Source organism: Saccostrea cucullata, unplaced genomic scaffold (genome assembly GCF_032062105.1).
Source record: "Saccostrea cucullata isolate Sc308-1 unplaced genomic scaffold, CSIRO_AGI_Scuc_v1 ctg191, whole genome shotgun sequence".
Lineage (NCBI taxonomy): Eukaryota > Metazoa > Mollusca > Bivalvia > Ostreida > Ostreidae > Saccostrea > Saccostrea cuccullata.
In genome coordinates, this window is record NW_026935443.1 from 54,379 (window position 1) to 70,000 (window position 15,622).

At 31.6% G+C, this 15,622-nt stretch overlaps 2 protein-coding genes and 1 long non-coding RNA gene across 3 annotated transcripts in view; 1 reads left to right on the forward strand and 2 right to left on the reverse strand.

Moving 5' to 3' along the window:
* Positions 1–15,622, reverse strand: part of LOC134242872 (serine/threonine-protein kinase SBK1-like) — a 444,928-nt gene that overhangs the window by 42,115 nt on the left and 387,191 nt on the right. The window lies entirely within an intron of this gene.
* On the forward strand, positions 5,057–8,319 carry LOC134242883 (LITAF domain-containing protein-like). Its single transcript, XM_062725084.1, has 3 exons — positions 5,057–5,197; positions 6,665–6,839; positions 7,684–8,319. Exons 1-3 carry the CDS (start codon positions 5,122–5,124, stop codon positions 7,790–7,792), a joined length of 360 nt encoding a protein of 119 aa, XP_062581068.1. The 5' UTR covers positions 5,057–5,121; the 3' UTR covers positions 7,793–8,319.
* Positions 11,794–14,994, reverse strand: LOC134242884 (uncharacterized). The gene is made up of 3 exons (XR_009986937.1): positions 14,641–14,994; positions 13,224–13,289; positions 11,794–12,997 (listed from the first exon to the last, which is right to left on the reverse strand). It is a non-coding gene; the product is annotated as an uncharacterized LOC134242884 (long non-coding RNA).

Sequence of the window (15,622 nt, forward strand, 5' to 3'; positions counted from 1 at the left end):
TCTGTCCGTTGTCAACTTTAACCTAGCTCATAGCTATTGCGCTGTCAAGGCTAAGTGTATACCACTTCAGTCTACGTCCCGCGCCTGAATTAAGTTAACATCGGGGGCAAAGTGTTTCACAAACACATCTTGTTGATTATGTAGTATATACATTTATGGAATGGGTATGAAGGAAAAAGCAAATTTATGTTTCTATACGGCAGGTAACAAATTAGTTACCTACTCAGAGGAACCACGAATTTGTTATTTCCCAAGTATCCGTTGCATAAAAATATAACAGTTACTGATTTATTATATCAAAACAATTAAATATATGGAGATAACAAATAGTATTCAATATCAAAAGTCCTGCCAATACAAAATAGAAGCAGAGCAAACACAGACCTCCAAAACATCAGAGGTGGGATCGGGTTCCAAGGAGGAGTGAGCATCCCCTGCTGACCGGTCACACCCACTGTGTGCTCCTTGTCATGCTCGGGAATATTCAGAAAAATACGTTGTCAATTCAGTGTATAAATAATGGACTAACAATTAGTATGAAAAACGTCAGTTAGCATTTGAATCAATGATAAATTGTATTTGCTGACAAGGTCATGGTATCGACCATAGAACTTACGAAATGATGACTTTTAACGAGACTGCTGATATTCTTGTTTCATCATCTTGCTTGTCAATAATTTACCTCGTTTTAGAAATTGTTCATATGTAGAGCATGCTCTTGCGTATCGAATCAACTGAGATATATACACTCCGTATGCAGGTGATGAAGGTATATTGCTGCAAAAGTAAGGGAAGTTGACGATAGAAACGTTAAAGTCATCACGTTTATCATATAGCTTGGTTGTTAGATTAACGTCTTTTTCCAGTAAAATATCCAAGTATGAAACAGATGTGTGAGACTCTGTGGTATCTTTGATCTCAAGCTCACCAGGATATATCGTATCGACATAAGAATGGAAATTAAAATAATTGTTAATTGACAATGTGTCGTCGATCTATCTAAATGTCGAGTTGAAGGCCACAGCAAGTGTTTTCTATTTTTCACGCCTAATATTTTGCACAAATTCTGCTTCATATGAATATAAAAATAGGTCTGCTAATAACGGCGCGCAGTTGGTACCCAATGGAATTCCAATAGATTGTTGGAATAATGAATCTTACAAACAAAGACAATGTATTTCAGGAAAATTTATAAGCTTATCCATAAAAACCTGTTGTCACCCTTGCCACAAAATAAGTGTTAATTTTAAGCTTTGAAATACACAAAGGTCTCAGAGAGGTCAGAAAAAAGTCAATTTTCGAATTTTCTCCTTTTTATGCAAATTTTTATCGATTTTTCAGCTTATTTTGTTTCGGAAAACAAAGAGCACAAGCTTGCCTATTTATCAAATTTACATACAAGTTTAACTTGTCCTTGGAGTCTAAGCTATAATTTAAGGAAAAAAATTAATCTTGGCAATAATTTGAACAGCTGGTGCTAGGGTTTTTTGTCTTATATGTATGTTTTTTGTCAAAGAAAGATTAAATGATCAATATTTTTAAAAGTGGAATAGTGAAATTCAAAAATCTCCAAAAGAATAAAATTATAGCCTTTCTAAAACCGATTTTGAATGCGAAAACTTTTTAGCACTGTTTTCATGTATATTAAGAAAAAAAAACTTTTGAGAAACAATTTAGAACGACAAACCACCGCCTTTCATTTTAGACAGGTCTAGATGGAATGATATTCGAAGAAATGAAAGATTTTATAACTTATACGTACGATATGAATCAGATAAGAGATGAATATCACTGTATTTTAGAATGTGGTGTGTTTCTAGTATACCAATTGAGGAAAGATGTTTTTGTTTTGAACCACAAATGTTGTTTTAACCCAAATACTTTCAAGTTTTATGAAGAGATGAATAGAGACCAAAATGACGTTGATTCTTTGGGGAAAAAAATGTACATTTAATACTTAAGTTAATAGTATCTCACCTATTGCTTGACCCACAATACTAATATTGTAATCTATATACATTTTATATGTAACTCATACAGTATTGACATGGTTTTAATAGAATGAATTTAATTTGATTGAGACTAGACCTTCCCCTGAGTACCATTAATTTGACCTTGGAGTTTGACTAACTTTTAAAAACCTCCATCCTTGACCGAACTTTTGAACGATTTGATGCTTGGGCTTTCATATTTCACATTCATTGAAACAATTCCTTTCTTTAGGTAACAACATTTCTAATCTCTTGAGCTTGCTTAGAATTTGAATGGCATTTGAAAAACCTTAATCTTTGGCAAATGCTGTCATACGGGGCATTAGTGTTTACAAAAACATCTTGTCTTTCTACGAATAATCAACAATCTAAAAATGGAATAAATGGAATTGCTTCAACACTGAGTTGCCTTTCCTTAAACATGATTGTGTATTTCGCTGTTACATTATATCAATAGCTCTGTTACATACAGGATTTTGTATTACACTGTATAGCATATACATGTTCCTGTACAATATTTGATTCCAAACACTGTCAGAATTATTATTAGTTTCCCAAATGCCGTGCAACTATGGCGCGGACTCTTTTTACAACTCAGGCGCCAAAACTAACCAAGGAGATCAAAAATGCTTTTAGAGGATGCAGCACCACTCACATAAATAATAATTTTCCAAAGTTGGTTCTTTTGGTTCCATAATGAAACTTAAAGGGGATTAGAGATTATATTGTATAGCCTCATTTATTCTAATATTATCAAGACTATATTATACAAGAATTTCACATGAAGTTGATAGAAATATCGTGAGTACATCGTAAAACTAGGAACGTTCCTTGTAAAGTAGTTCTAGGTACGTGGACAAGTGTATATCGGTTGGGAACCATCTCATTACTTTTAGCATTTAGAATCAATAAATTAAAGAAATATTCCATTATAAAAAAAGAGTCTTGGAATAATGAGGTTTTTTTCATTTCAGCAAATTTGTGAAATAATTTTTTTTTTTTTGGAAAACGAGGGTATTTCATAGAAGTATAAATGAGATTAACAGACTGAGATAAACTGAGATTAACGGTGTCTCCAAGAAGAATAATTCACATAACTTACATTGTGTCAAGTTAGTTTTTGTTTTAAACTATATCTTTGCCAGTAAAGTGTTAGATTCGTATTTGCCAGTAAAGTGTTAGATTCGTATCAGATACGAATTGGACTACTGTAAAGTGAAGATGATATTATACTGGGAAGAAAGACATAGATCACGCAGTTCTTAGTAGAATGAGACTTTAGTGTACTTTATCCTGCCATAGAAAAAAGAGGAGAAACTTGCATTTACTATCGCACGAATGATTTTATGAGAGTAGTTGAAGATATATTTGTATGTAACTGTTATCATGGAGAAATTTTGATGAAAAAACTTCAGTTACTGAATTGTTTCTAAAGAAACAAAAGTACTCAAAATTAAAAGTTTTACTTTTATAGTATTAAATTGATTTTCCGAAAGTTTTCAAAGTAATATATTTATTTATATAAAACAATTGTTATCAATATAACAATGTTACACACGAATATAATGACTGTTGACATGCACTTGTACCGGGTATATAACGTATGCCTATCTCTCTTGTTCAAATAATGCATCCTTATACAAGCATATTGGGTATTTGCCAAAAACTGTAACCGTGTTTATGCCAATAAATATTTATATTTAAAATATTTCTATGATATGTTGTTGTATTATTTTGCTGACATGGGTCTATAATTATCTAATTTGCAGACTTGGGTAGTCCGTGCGCAACTATTTCCTAAACAGGAAGATTAGGTCGTCTGAGGACGCCATTATTGTACAAAGAAAAGGGTGTATACGTAATACGTAGGTATTTTAAACTCCAACACACCAAGTGCCAGAAAAATTTAAACGCATTACGAAAATCGGTTAGGGTCAATACTTAACATTTTTCATATCGTATGCATTACCAATGGTCTATTCGTTGTTATTGTTTGTCTGTAGTCCAAATACATATTTTGAAGAGATTTATACTAATTTCAGTTGCTCTCAAGTATATGTATGTGCCAAATATTTTAAGTAAATCAAGCTGGATTGGATCATAACATTCTATTTTAAAAGATAAAGTTGTTTATTTGATGTAGTTGCGCCAGTTTTAACAACACTACATGTATAGTTATTAACAGACATATGTTAATCATTATATATATACTGTAATTTTTATTGGTTCGAGGACGGTCAGAAAAATCAGCCATAAAAATTATGTTGAGATACATGTAAAAGATTTTTGGCCTTGTCGTGATTTGAATGTTGCTTGTTTAAGGATTTTTTTTTAAATATTTAAATTTAATTATTTTTGCATAAAAAATATTTGAGAGTGTTACTTTTATCTGTATATCATGGTGTTCTGCAGTTTTCAATCATTTCGCCCGGTCCATTAAATCAAAATTATTACCTGTATAAGTCATTTTATGTCTAAATATATTATATCAAAAGAATCTGATGCATTAACAATGGAATTCAAACAAATAGAAAAGGGGGGTTGAGATCTTTAACTGATGAAGACTGAGTCATTATGGGGAAAAAACCCAGGCCTCTTGAGACATAATTTAGGCACTTAAATCGAATGAGAAGTACATGTATATAGGAGTGAGTTAAATAACTGCCATGCATTTCGATGATAGAGATAGAGGGCATCAAAAACACGCACTGTTTTGTATGGTTTGTTATATTAAAATTGTATTTCTTTTTCAAAACATTAATCAATTTAATTATAGTTGTGATACTAGCATCTAGCTTTATAAACATTCACTTGAATAACACTAGACTCTTACATTACATTTCTTTCTTTTTTTTCATATTTGAGGACGACCTGATTTGTTATTATTTTTTTTAATATTTATGGTAGAAAATCAAATTGCAATTACAAAGAATGAAATTAGGAATTACCCCCAAGACATTTTTTCACATATACACATGTAAGTAGAAATTGAACAGTTGACGGTTTATTATATAAACAATTTCTAGTTTGTGCATTGCAAGTCACACGATTCATCCATTTTTATCTAAACAGTAATAACCCCACCGCTCTTCCATACCCTAACAAAGAGATAAATACCAAATCTGCGAAGATGGACGGTAAAGGACAACCCTCGAATAATCCACCACCCCCACCCCCGGGATACAGTCAGCCCCCTCCTGCCTATGGTAAGTACTATGAAATAGTTAATTACATATAATTAATTAGAAAATTCCTTCATATCCATGAAAATATCAATAGATTGTACTCGATATCTTGTTTGGCCGCGGTATTGCACTGTTGGTGTTGGTCAATATGTTGTGGAACTGGTTTATAAATAGCATTCGATATACACGTGTCTGTAAAGAAAATAAACATTATATTATAGTATTTAATTGCATAGTTTATGATTAACTCGTATATATAGTAAGCCATTTAGAAAGAATTTAAATAGGTTTCGTGCTACTGGACCGTGACATTTGTAACAACAACACCCCTGGGGGCCTTTGACCCGTTGACGTATAATCGTAACGTTATGGTTCATAACATTCAGTCAGAGAATTCGTCTTTCAAAGATTTTAAGGAAATCTGAATATGATGAGATTGCAAAGTTTAACTCACTGATACGTGGAAAGGTAGTTTTTATAATTCGAATGCATACGCCATGCATGGATAATATACACACAAAAATATTACTTTTCGAGCAATGACAAACCGACGAAATGTTTCACATCCGCGCTTTACTTCTTTCGTTATACTTTGTACTCTGACTTCGGATTCGTGTGAACCTAACTAATTTTATTTTTATTACAAGTAGGGCCTATATTATTTACATGTATAATAGTAGATCCCGAATTTATAATAATTTTAATACCACGATTTCTTTTATGTTTTCAAAGAATAAATGTAATCTCCGACATTTGTTCCGCATAAGTTCCGCATAAATAATACATGGTTTTAATTTTTATACCAGAGTTTTTGAAAGTGGCCGACTTCTTGGACATCAAAAAGTTTATTTTCATATAACCATTATTGGGGAAATATATATATCTGAAATATTTGAATGTAAATGTATGGGGTTTTTTTCAGCTGTAATATAGTCTATATTAAAATGTATTCGGCATTTCGTAAGAACTGACACACATGAGAAGACTTTGCGCAAAATGTCACATTTCAAAATGAATGTTATTTATATATTTTCAAAGTTTATATAATATTATCTGATTATGACATAATGTTCCAAATGCATTCAAATCTAAATTATATTATTTGCAATTTTTTACATAATTAACCCTCGGAGATGGCAAAAACAACAATTCCTCTTCAAAGCACCGACAGCAACTTTTGTCGACCAATGACAGAACTATGAACGCACCCAACTTCAGTTTCACTTTGTCTTTTTCTTTGGGACAAGAATTATTCATTGTGTTAATCGAAAGAGGGTTTTTTTCTCGTCTGCAAAGAGCTGCGATGGATTCAAATTTTTTAAATCAGTAGAATACATATCAGCAGCTTTACTACATTAATTAGCTTGGTTCTTTCCCATGAAGAAGCAAGCACGAAAAACTGTTAAACACTTGATTGGAATATGAGAAAATTTGATAGAGGTTCTTCAAACCTTATCACGTGACTGACTTTCGTTTTTGATTTCGTAGGACACCAGCAGCAGACGACTGTTGTCATGGCAGGCCATCCAGTGATGGGACATATCTTTCGGGAGACCTCGGTCCCTATGCAGTGTCCCTATTGCCGTGCCAACATAACAACAAGCACTAGCTATGAGACAGGGACGCTAACATGGATTATCTGTGGGGTGCTCATCCTGTTTGGGTAAAATCCATGTTATATTATTATTGTGCATTCTTGTTTGATATAGAGGTTTCACTCTAATTTTTAGCTTACCTGAGTTGAGGACTGAAGTGTGCTTTTTGTCAGGTTTGTACAAAAAGGGGGAGTTAGAGGGAACCTTGCACACTCATTTTTTTCCAGACATAATTATTTATTATTGAAAATGTTCCTGAAAGGCTGCCTCCACATTTATTGCAATATAGTGAAATAAGGACAGTGTAATACTTTTCTCAAGACTTGCCATTTGACTGCCAAACCAGTCGTATTTATTTGGAAGCATCCTCGGGTAGCGTTATTTTAACTTAAGTACTAGTATGTCAAAATCATAAGCCTCAATGGAGGCAGAGTGCAGCCATAATGTGCAATCAATGCTTCACAAAGGAATACAAAGGAATACATAGACAAAAATCTTTAAAATATTATTTTCATGCACATGGAAGTCACTATTAGTCATAGGTAGGGGAAATAATTCGCGGGTAGCAAATGCTAGTACATGTATTCATTTTCTTCTGAAACCATGACTCCATGGGAGAGGAGAAAAGCTACAGTGGGCAATCAAGGATTTACAGATTAAAAACAATCTACTGACGAAGAACATCTTTGGTCCATGGGCCTCTTGTAATTTCAAATGTACAAATGTGCTAATTGGATGTCATTAGAAGAAAATTGCGATCTACAAAACATATCCTTTTACTGCAGGTATATTTTAGCCCTTGGAGGTGTGTTTGGTTTTCAGTATTATCATTTTTCAGTAATTTAAGAAGCTGATGCTGACTTTTGTATCTTTAAAATTTTAGAATTTCACCCAAATGCTTTTATTTTGCAGGCTCTGGCTTGGTTGCTGCTTGATTCCATTTTGTATTGATGGCTGCAAGGACGTCATCCATACTTGTCCAAATTGTAACCAAGTTGTTGGCAAATACAACCGGATGTAGCATGGAGTCGAGAAGAGCTGACATGTAGCGGGGATTCACCGTGGCGGGCGACTAGTTTTATCTAACACTTACATATGTTAAAATATGTAATCCTTTTTGATGTAATTATACAGATTTATTTTACTGTAATAACTTTGTGTTTCTATCTTATCAAGACCATCATTTAATTTTTTTTTTTTTTGGTATAGTTCTACTTTTAAATCCATTTTTTTCTTCACTTATTTTATATGTAGAAATTGTAGCTTATCGTGTGATTTTAGTGTTTTTGTTTTACAATACCTCATCTCTCTCCTACAAGATTTCTGTGATCTACGCAACTTTTGATATTGACGCAAATATTTTGATTGTTTTAAATGTCTATATTTTAGATTTGCAAACATATCATTCTTTTGAAGTTCTTTTTAAAAAATAATGTGTTAAAATCTTCTACATTTCATTTTGCTTTTAGATTTCAGAAGTAATTTTGATGTGATTTGTTTAAATATAATATTTTATTATAAAAATATTTTAATAAAATATCAATTCATTTTTTTGGTATATTTTTTTAGCCGGGCTTATTGCTCAAAGAGCAATTAAACCGTATACAACGGGTAACGCGGGGGAGTCGCTAAAAAGTATGGGGGGTCGTTTTCAACGTATGGGGGAGTAGATTTTCACCGCTTTGGAGTCAGAAGAATTATAGGTCACGCCTTTTGTGGTATATGTAAGATGTTTTTACAAAAAAACAAATATCCCACGGAAGGTAGCAATAGTTAAGCTTTGTCTTGGTCATTTGATGTGCTAGCATATACGTCTAGTTTTCTCAAACACTTCGAAACTAATCGACAGATTTCATATATTTGTTGATCAAGTGGTTAAAAAATGCATGATTTGCACAATCTACGACTTGTGTAGGGATTCCGACAGTTAAAACAGCAAAAGCAAACGTTTATCTTTTAAATGCTACATTTAAAACTTCTCTATACTTAATAAAAATTATTATTATACCTCATTATAAATATTCTACACAACGCGTTCTCTGATTGGTTCTAGGTTATCACTTGATCGGGCCGTAAAACTTCATATTTCACGGCTGTCGGCATGCTTTTCATCATATTCCACCTCTTCGGATACTTAGTGCATTTTCCTGAAATAATTATCGTTCGTTTAAAGAAAACTCCCGAGAGTATAGTAGACGTCACAATACCCTGGTTTACGTCACAAAATTGATGATAATGTGTTGACCAAAGAGTTTTAGTAACGTTTTGTTAAAAATGAAAGTGAATTTGAGAGCAGTGCCGAATTTGAAAGTTTATGTTTATTTCAAAGGTTTTGCTTGTTTCGGTATAATAATCAATTCATTGCATGAATGTTCGGGAAACGTGAAGACTTATTCAACCAAGAAATATCATATTCCCCTCGGGCAAAGCCCTCGGGGAATATGATTTTTCTTGGCTGAATAAGTCTTCATATTTCCCTCACTATCATGCAATAAATGTATAATATTTAAGACATTTTCTCTTCAGACAGTAAATGTTACGTAGGGGGGAGTCGTTTCTGGAAAACCACAACGCATAGGGGAGTCGCACAATTGAATTGTACTATTATTTTAAATTTAAACTTTCCATTTGCTAAATGCTTCCTTACACTTATTTTTGATAATTTCATAATTTAAGTAAAATGTAACATGAATAAAAATCAATATAAGCAATATGTACAAGTGAAAATAAAAAAAATGTATTTATCGTTCCCTATTGTGAAGCGCATGAGTATATACCAGTACTTCACAATACTAGTACATATTACTACATGTACATTTGATATGGTTTCTGCTCGGATGAGCAGTGGCATATCCCAAAAAATTCTGCGATAAAATACCATTGGGCAGTTCAGTTAATGTCGAAGAAAAAATAGATAGAGATATGGAAGGGTGGGGTAGGAAAGGGGACTTTAGCTTTGCCACTTTCCTTCACACATAACATAAATAAACTTCTAAAGAATATACTAGTATTTCGGAATGAGGGCATGATATTTGAATATTTTTCTTTGTGAATTTTGATAGCTCTCATTATTATCAGAACTTTAGACCCTGCCCTTACCCTGCGAGATGTAGGACCGGCCGATGAGATATTGCACCGTTTACGTCACAGTATGGGCGGGGTCAGCTGTCAGAACTTTACGATCGAATTAAACAAGTTTAATTAAACTGCAGTGCGGATAATCAAAATTTCATCATGATATCATAATATACAGTAAAAAAAACAAATCATTTATCGAATTTGTTCTCGGGCAAAAATGCGTTTTGTCAACCCCTTGAACAAAACTATTTGTCTTCGACCTAAATTGTAACAGCCTCGGGCAAACAGTTTGGTTCTTCGGTCCGACAAAACGCATCTTGTTCTCGAACCCTGTTTATGAATATATAGTACTGGTTGCCCCCTTTCAAAAACTTCATGCTCGTAAAAGAACATATCATGTGCGGTCCGTGTAACAATTAACAATTCAAATTTCTAAAACGATTTAGAGTTTTAGAATGTTAATATAATAGTTCAGATTTCTAACTTTCAAAAACTCAAACTGATTTTCTATATAAGAATTTAATATTTTAGTCAAAAACTTTAAATTCTAAAATTTCCAAAACGGGTTTTAGAATTTCAAGTTCTTAGATTTTTACCTTAAATGTTAATATATCAATTCTCTATAAAAATCAAAATTTTAAATAGGGTCGTGGACATGACATATCTCCGATTTAGCTGAAATTCACACCATTTACTACAATTGGTATGTCTTTAACAAATATGATGTTAAAGTCTAACTTTTCAATTTGGTTGCCATGGTAACAGGGATGTTATATTTAGAACCCTCTGATTAAGCAAATTTTGCTCTGTTTTAAATTAAATTTGTGCACATTCAATTAATTAGTAAAAATTCACATGAAAATTATATTATGTTAGCTCATATTACTTAAATCTAAGAAATTAATTTCATTCAAAGATATTTGAATGAAGATTAAGCGAATTTTCATTGCAGCATTAAGGCTGTTAGCATATTGGCAATTTGCCAAATTTGTCTGTTTTAGTCATATTCAATGAAATTTTTCACCATTTTGACAACTGATATATTTGTAACCATGTATCATTAAATAAACTATATATTCTAAGGTTTTATGAGAATAAAAAAAATTAATGGGTAAATCAAAAACTTTCTAGAAATTATTGCATGAAAATTGGCAATTTGCCAAAATTGACTTTTTTAGTCATATTCAATGAAATTTTTCACTATTTTGACAACTGATATATTTGTAACCATGTATCATTAAATAAACTATATATTCTAAGGTTTTATGAGAATAAAAAAAATTAATGGGTAAATCAAAAACTTTCTAGAAATTATTACATGAAAATTGGCATTTTGCCAAAATTGACTTTTTTAGTCATATTCAATGAAATTTTTCACCATTTTGACAACCGATATATTTGTAACCAAGTATCATTAAATAAACTTTATATTCTAATGTTTTGTGAGAATAAAAAAAAATTAATAAATTAATGGGTAAATGTACAGCTTTCTAGAAATTATTTCATGAATGACCCCCCCCCCCTCCATTAATCACAAATAACAGAGAAGATCATCTAAGAACATGTTTTACCAAACTGAACAAATTGTTATGTAGTATGAATATATGTCAAGTATTTAAATTTCTTTTCAATAATTAAATAGAACTTCTGAAATTAACTCAGTGACAGGTAAAATAAAATGTTGCCATGGAAACAAATCAGGCTTCTAGTTATTTTAATCTAAATATGAAATAAAACAAGTGAGTTTCCAAAAATTCTGACAAATCTTTTAATGGCCTGTAATTGTGTCCAATCCTTTTGATTTATTCACTAAAATATGTTCAAAACAATTGTTTTATGGTTAATTTTTTTAAAATGTATCATTAAAGTAAAAAAAGGCAAACTCATATTTAATAAATGATATGAAAGTATTTTATGAAAATATGAAAGTAGGTCAGACAATATAATGTCAAAACAAGTTGGCAAGACCATCTTGATTATAATGTTTGTTTGCCCTCTCCCAGCTCAAGGTAAAATTATTAAGTCGCCTCGTTAGGTAGGTTGTAAAATCTTTTTCCCAGAAAATTTCATAATATTTGTTGACGAGATAAGATGGGTAAAAAAGAAAACCATCCTGTCTTGCAATGTAAAAAAAGTTTTGAATTTTAGTTAGTCTGTTGGGGGAAGGCAGCCAAATTTCTTTAAATGACCTTATATGCTAAATATTGTGAAATTAATTTTTATTACCACATTGCTTATCAGCATATTCAGATGATCAGTTACATGTATACTATGTTCTTTAAATGGGTATAAATATTTTTAACCATTTGACCTTGACCTTAGACATTGACCGACTTAAAAAAAAATTTAACCTAAGAACCACAACTTTTGAAGTTGGACTAGATTTTCATATTTCATAGGTGTTTTACTTGTGGGAAGACCTTTCTTGGGATACCTCGTGGGAGTCTTGACATAAGCTGCAATGTATGGGGGAATCAGTGTTTCACAATTAATCTTGTTCTCAGTTTTGTTAAAATGTATTCATATATATTCTAATCATTCATAACATACTGTGTGAAGCCTGCCAATATAAAACTCTAAATTTGTGAGCCCATGTGGGGGTATATAATAAATCAGTATACCACCTCTCCTGCAGAGAGGGTACATAAAAAGGGAAGAAACTGCTTCTTTGCATAAAACTGCTTTTCTAGAAAAAAATAAACAAGACATAAATTGGAATGTATGCTTCACTTAAACAGTGACATTTTTTGAAAATACAAGAAATCAATTTAAAATACACATATTCTCTAAGGAAAACAGATGCCCTGCTTAAAAAAAAAAATTTGCTAAAATTTGTTCCTTCATATTCTCTCATTTGATGTAAGCTTGGTTTCCTCGAATTCACATTTCTTTATGTCCTTTTGTGTAAGTTTGAAAAGTAGCTCAGCCTTGCAGTATTGATTTGCTGTGGATTTTAGTAAATGATCATTAGAAAACCATCTCTATGTCCATCTTGCACCAGTGACAACTTTTACTGGATCATCTTTTCTTTCTGCTATTTTTCCTACTTTGTATTTTTCATGTAAAATTTACTTCCAGTCCACTGTATATTGTTTTTTTTTCTTTTTAGGGGGGGGGGGTGTATGTCCTCTGCTCTGGTCATCTCTATCTGTTCACATGAAAATAAAAAAATAACATTAATTTTTGGTCACTTTGGATAAAAATTCATTTAAAAATTATTTCAAAAACTTAAAACTGGAATCTTAAAATTTTGATATATATAAAAAATATACATTTTCAACCTATAAACATTATTATCTCCCTTTATGCATTGTTGTGGCAATCATGTCTTAAGCCACCATGAATCCATGCAACTTAATACACACTACATGTACCTGTGTGGTCTCCTTGCTAGAAGATCTGTAATCCTGAGAATCTTCATTAGGAGAATCTTGCAAGGGCTGCAATGATCAATTTAAAATTATTTTTTAATTTGAAAGTTTGGGTTAAAATCCTGAACATCATATATATATATTACATGTACCTAATATTTACATGTTATCCTGAAAATTTTCTGAATCAAGAGGAATGATTGATAAAGGAGTGAATTTAATGTTGTCATCAAGCATTTTTTTTTTCAATTTACATATAAAGCTTTTCTGCAGTTTGGACAAATTGCCAGAGATATAGAGACTAAGAGTAGAAATGAATTTGACAACAATTAATTTCTAAAGTGGAAAATAAAATGTATTTATATAATCATAAATCAATTGTAATAAAAACATACATGTTTTATGGATACTAACGTAATGTGGTATAATTTATTTTCTTCTTTAAATTGCAACTTTAATTTGTACAATATGTCCTTGACATGTAATGTACACAGCATCAGAATGATCTCATCTGTACAGATCAATATTGTCAAACTAAAACTATTCATATTTAAAATGTGTGCAAGATTGATATGTCTGCATTATATAGCTGAAAAACAGTGATCAGTAAAATAAAATTATGAGACAGAAAGCTGCATCTTGGAAAGTACAAATGGAGTTGCCATATTCTAACACCCTTGGATATATTTCTTTTCCTACTTTACAATACATCACCTTGCAAAGCAAATAAATTCATTGTATCAAGGTCCCAAAATGATTTCACAATAGTATGACAAAGTATATGTACTTAGATCTAGAACACTATTAGCATCTGTAAATGTGGATGTCTGCATGTACTTTCATAATTTTACACTTACACTTTTTTAATCAATTCTTTAAAATATTCTACAGTCCTGATATTGCTTAAAATTTCAAAAAATCTAACACACTATTCAGTTATCATTGTCAGAAGTCAAAGGTTTAATATTTCCGAGGTATGATTTCTACAAATCCTGTTTGTAAAAATAGATTGGACACAAGCATATTATAATTTGGAAAAATAAATTCATACAAACAATTTTCTTCAAATATGTACTGATTTTTATAGAAAATAAAATACCAGTACCCAAAAAGGGCACATATATTGCACAGTAGTATTTGATTCAATGTCATATACATGTAATATGTGCAACTGTGCATCCAAGTTTTCATGGTTTTGTTTGTTTTTATTGTCTTATATTTCATTATACAGTCAGTAACCTAATCCGAGATTCCTCTGACTGTAACCCCTGCTTTTATATTGTAACTTGTGTGCACAATGTGTGTGATACATTTTAAAAAATTAACCATAAAACAATAGAGTTAGAGTCAGAGGAATCTCGGATTATCAGTTACCATGCAGGTACATGTGATACCTGAATAGAATTATGAAAATACTTACACATTGTAATCGGGATCGGTCGGGGACAACCACACCACTACATTTATCTCTCGATCTCTATTTCAAAGACATCTTGAAGGGAACAGCTAAAATCCTCTCGGCCTTCGCCCCCATACCACCCTGATTTCCTCATCTTTTCTTTTCTACGAGTAGCTATACGTGTAATACTCATCATGTCCAGATCAACCCTTGGGCTTTTCTTAAAGATTATCCGAACTTTGTCAATTGTTTTTTATCAAATTCTGAGTCTCTTGAGGTAGAATTTTCCTGAACAAGATGTTTCAAAACAAGAAGAAAAACTGCAGATTTCATTGTCTGCCATCTTGTTTACAATTTACACATTTTCTATTCTTCAATGCCGAAGAGCTCCAACAAGGGAAATAACTCGGATAGAGAAAAAGCACACTTAGACCAACTTTATAATGTAATAAAACGTTTATTTTTCATTTACCCATAAATGTTTTAAATGATATTTGCAAAATAACATTTCTTGAATCTAAATCTTCCTACTAGAATTTTCACATCACTTGTCAAAGTCTTTAAATATTAAGTCTAACAAGGGAGGTAACGAGGACTAATTATTCACTTTTTGGGCATCAGAAAATTAGAAATTGTAAAATTTTTGTGACCTTGGCTATTTTTTACATAGTTTGATTGTCATGAAGGATATAAAAAAAATATGAACATAAACAGCTTTGTCTAGTAAATATTTTTTTGATATTATTGATAAAGAGCAAAATCCACTATAATTTACACCTTCTAGTCCCATTTCCATGGCAACCGGATAAACTACCATGCTTTCTTTCATTTGGTCAATCTTTTCATTCATTGAAGTTTCAGTAAGAAAAAAATTAGCTGAATCGAAGACATCGCGTGGCCACCTCATTTTGATATTTACGTAGAATTGGTATTAAAAATTCATGTTTCCAAAAACAAATTTTGTATTTTAAACTTTTTAGTTTTTAATCTACCGTTTGTATAG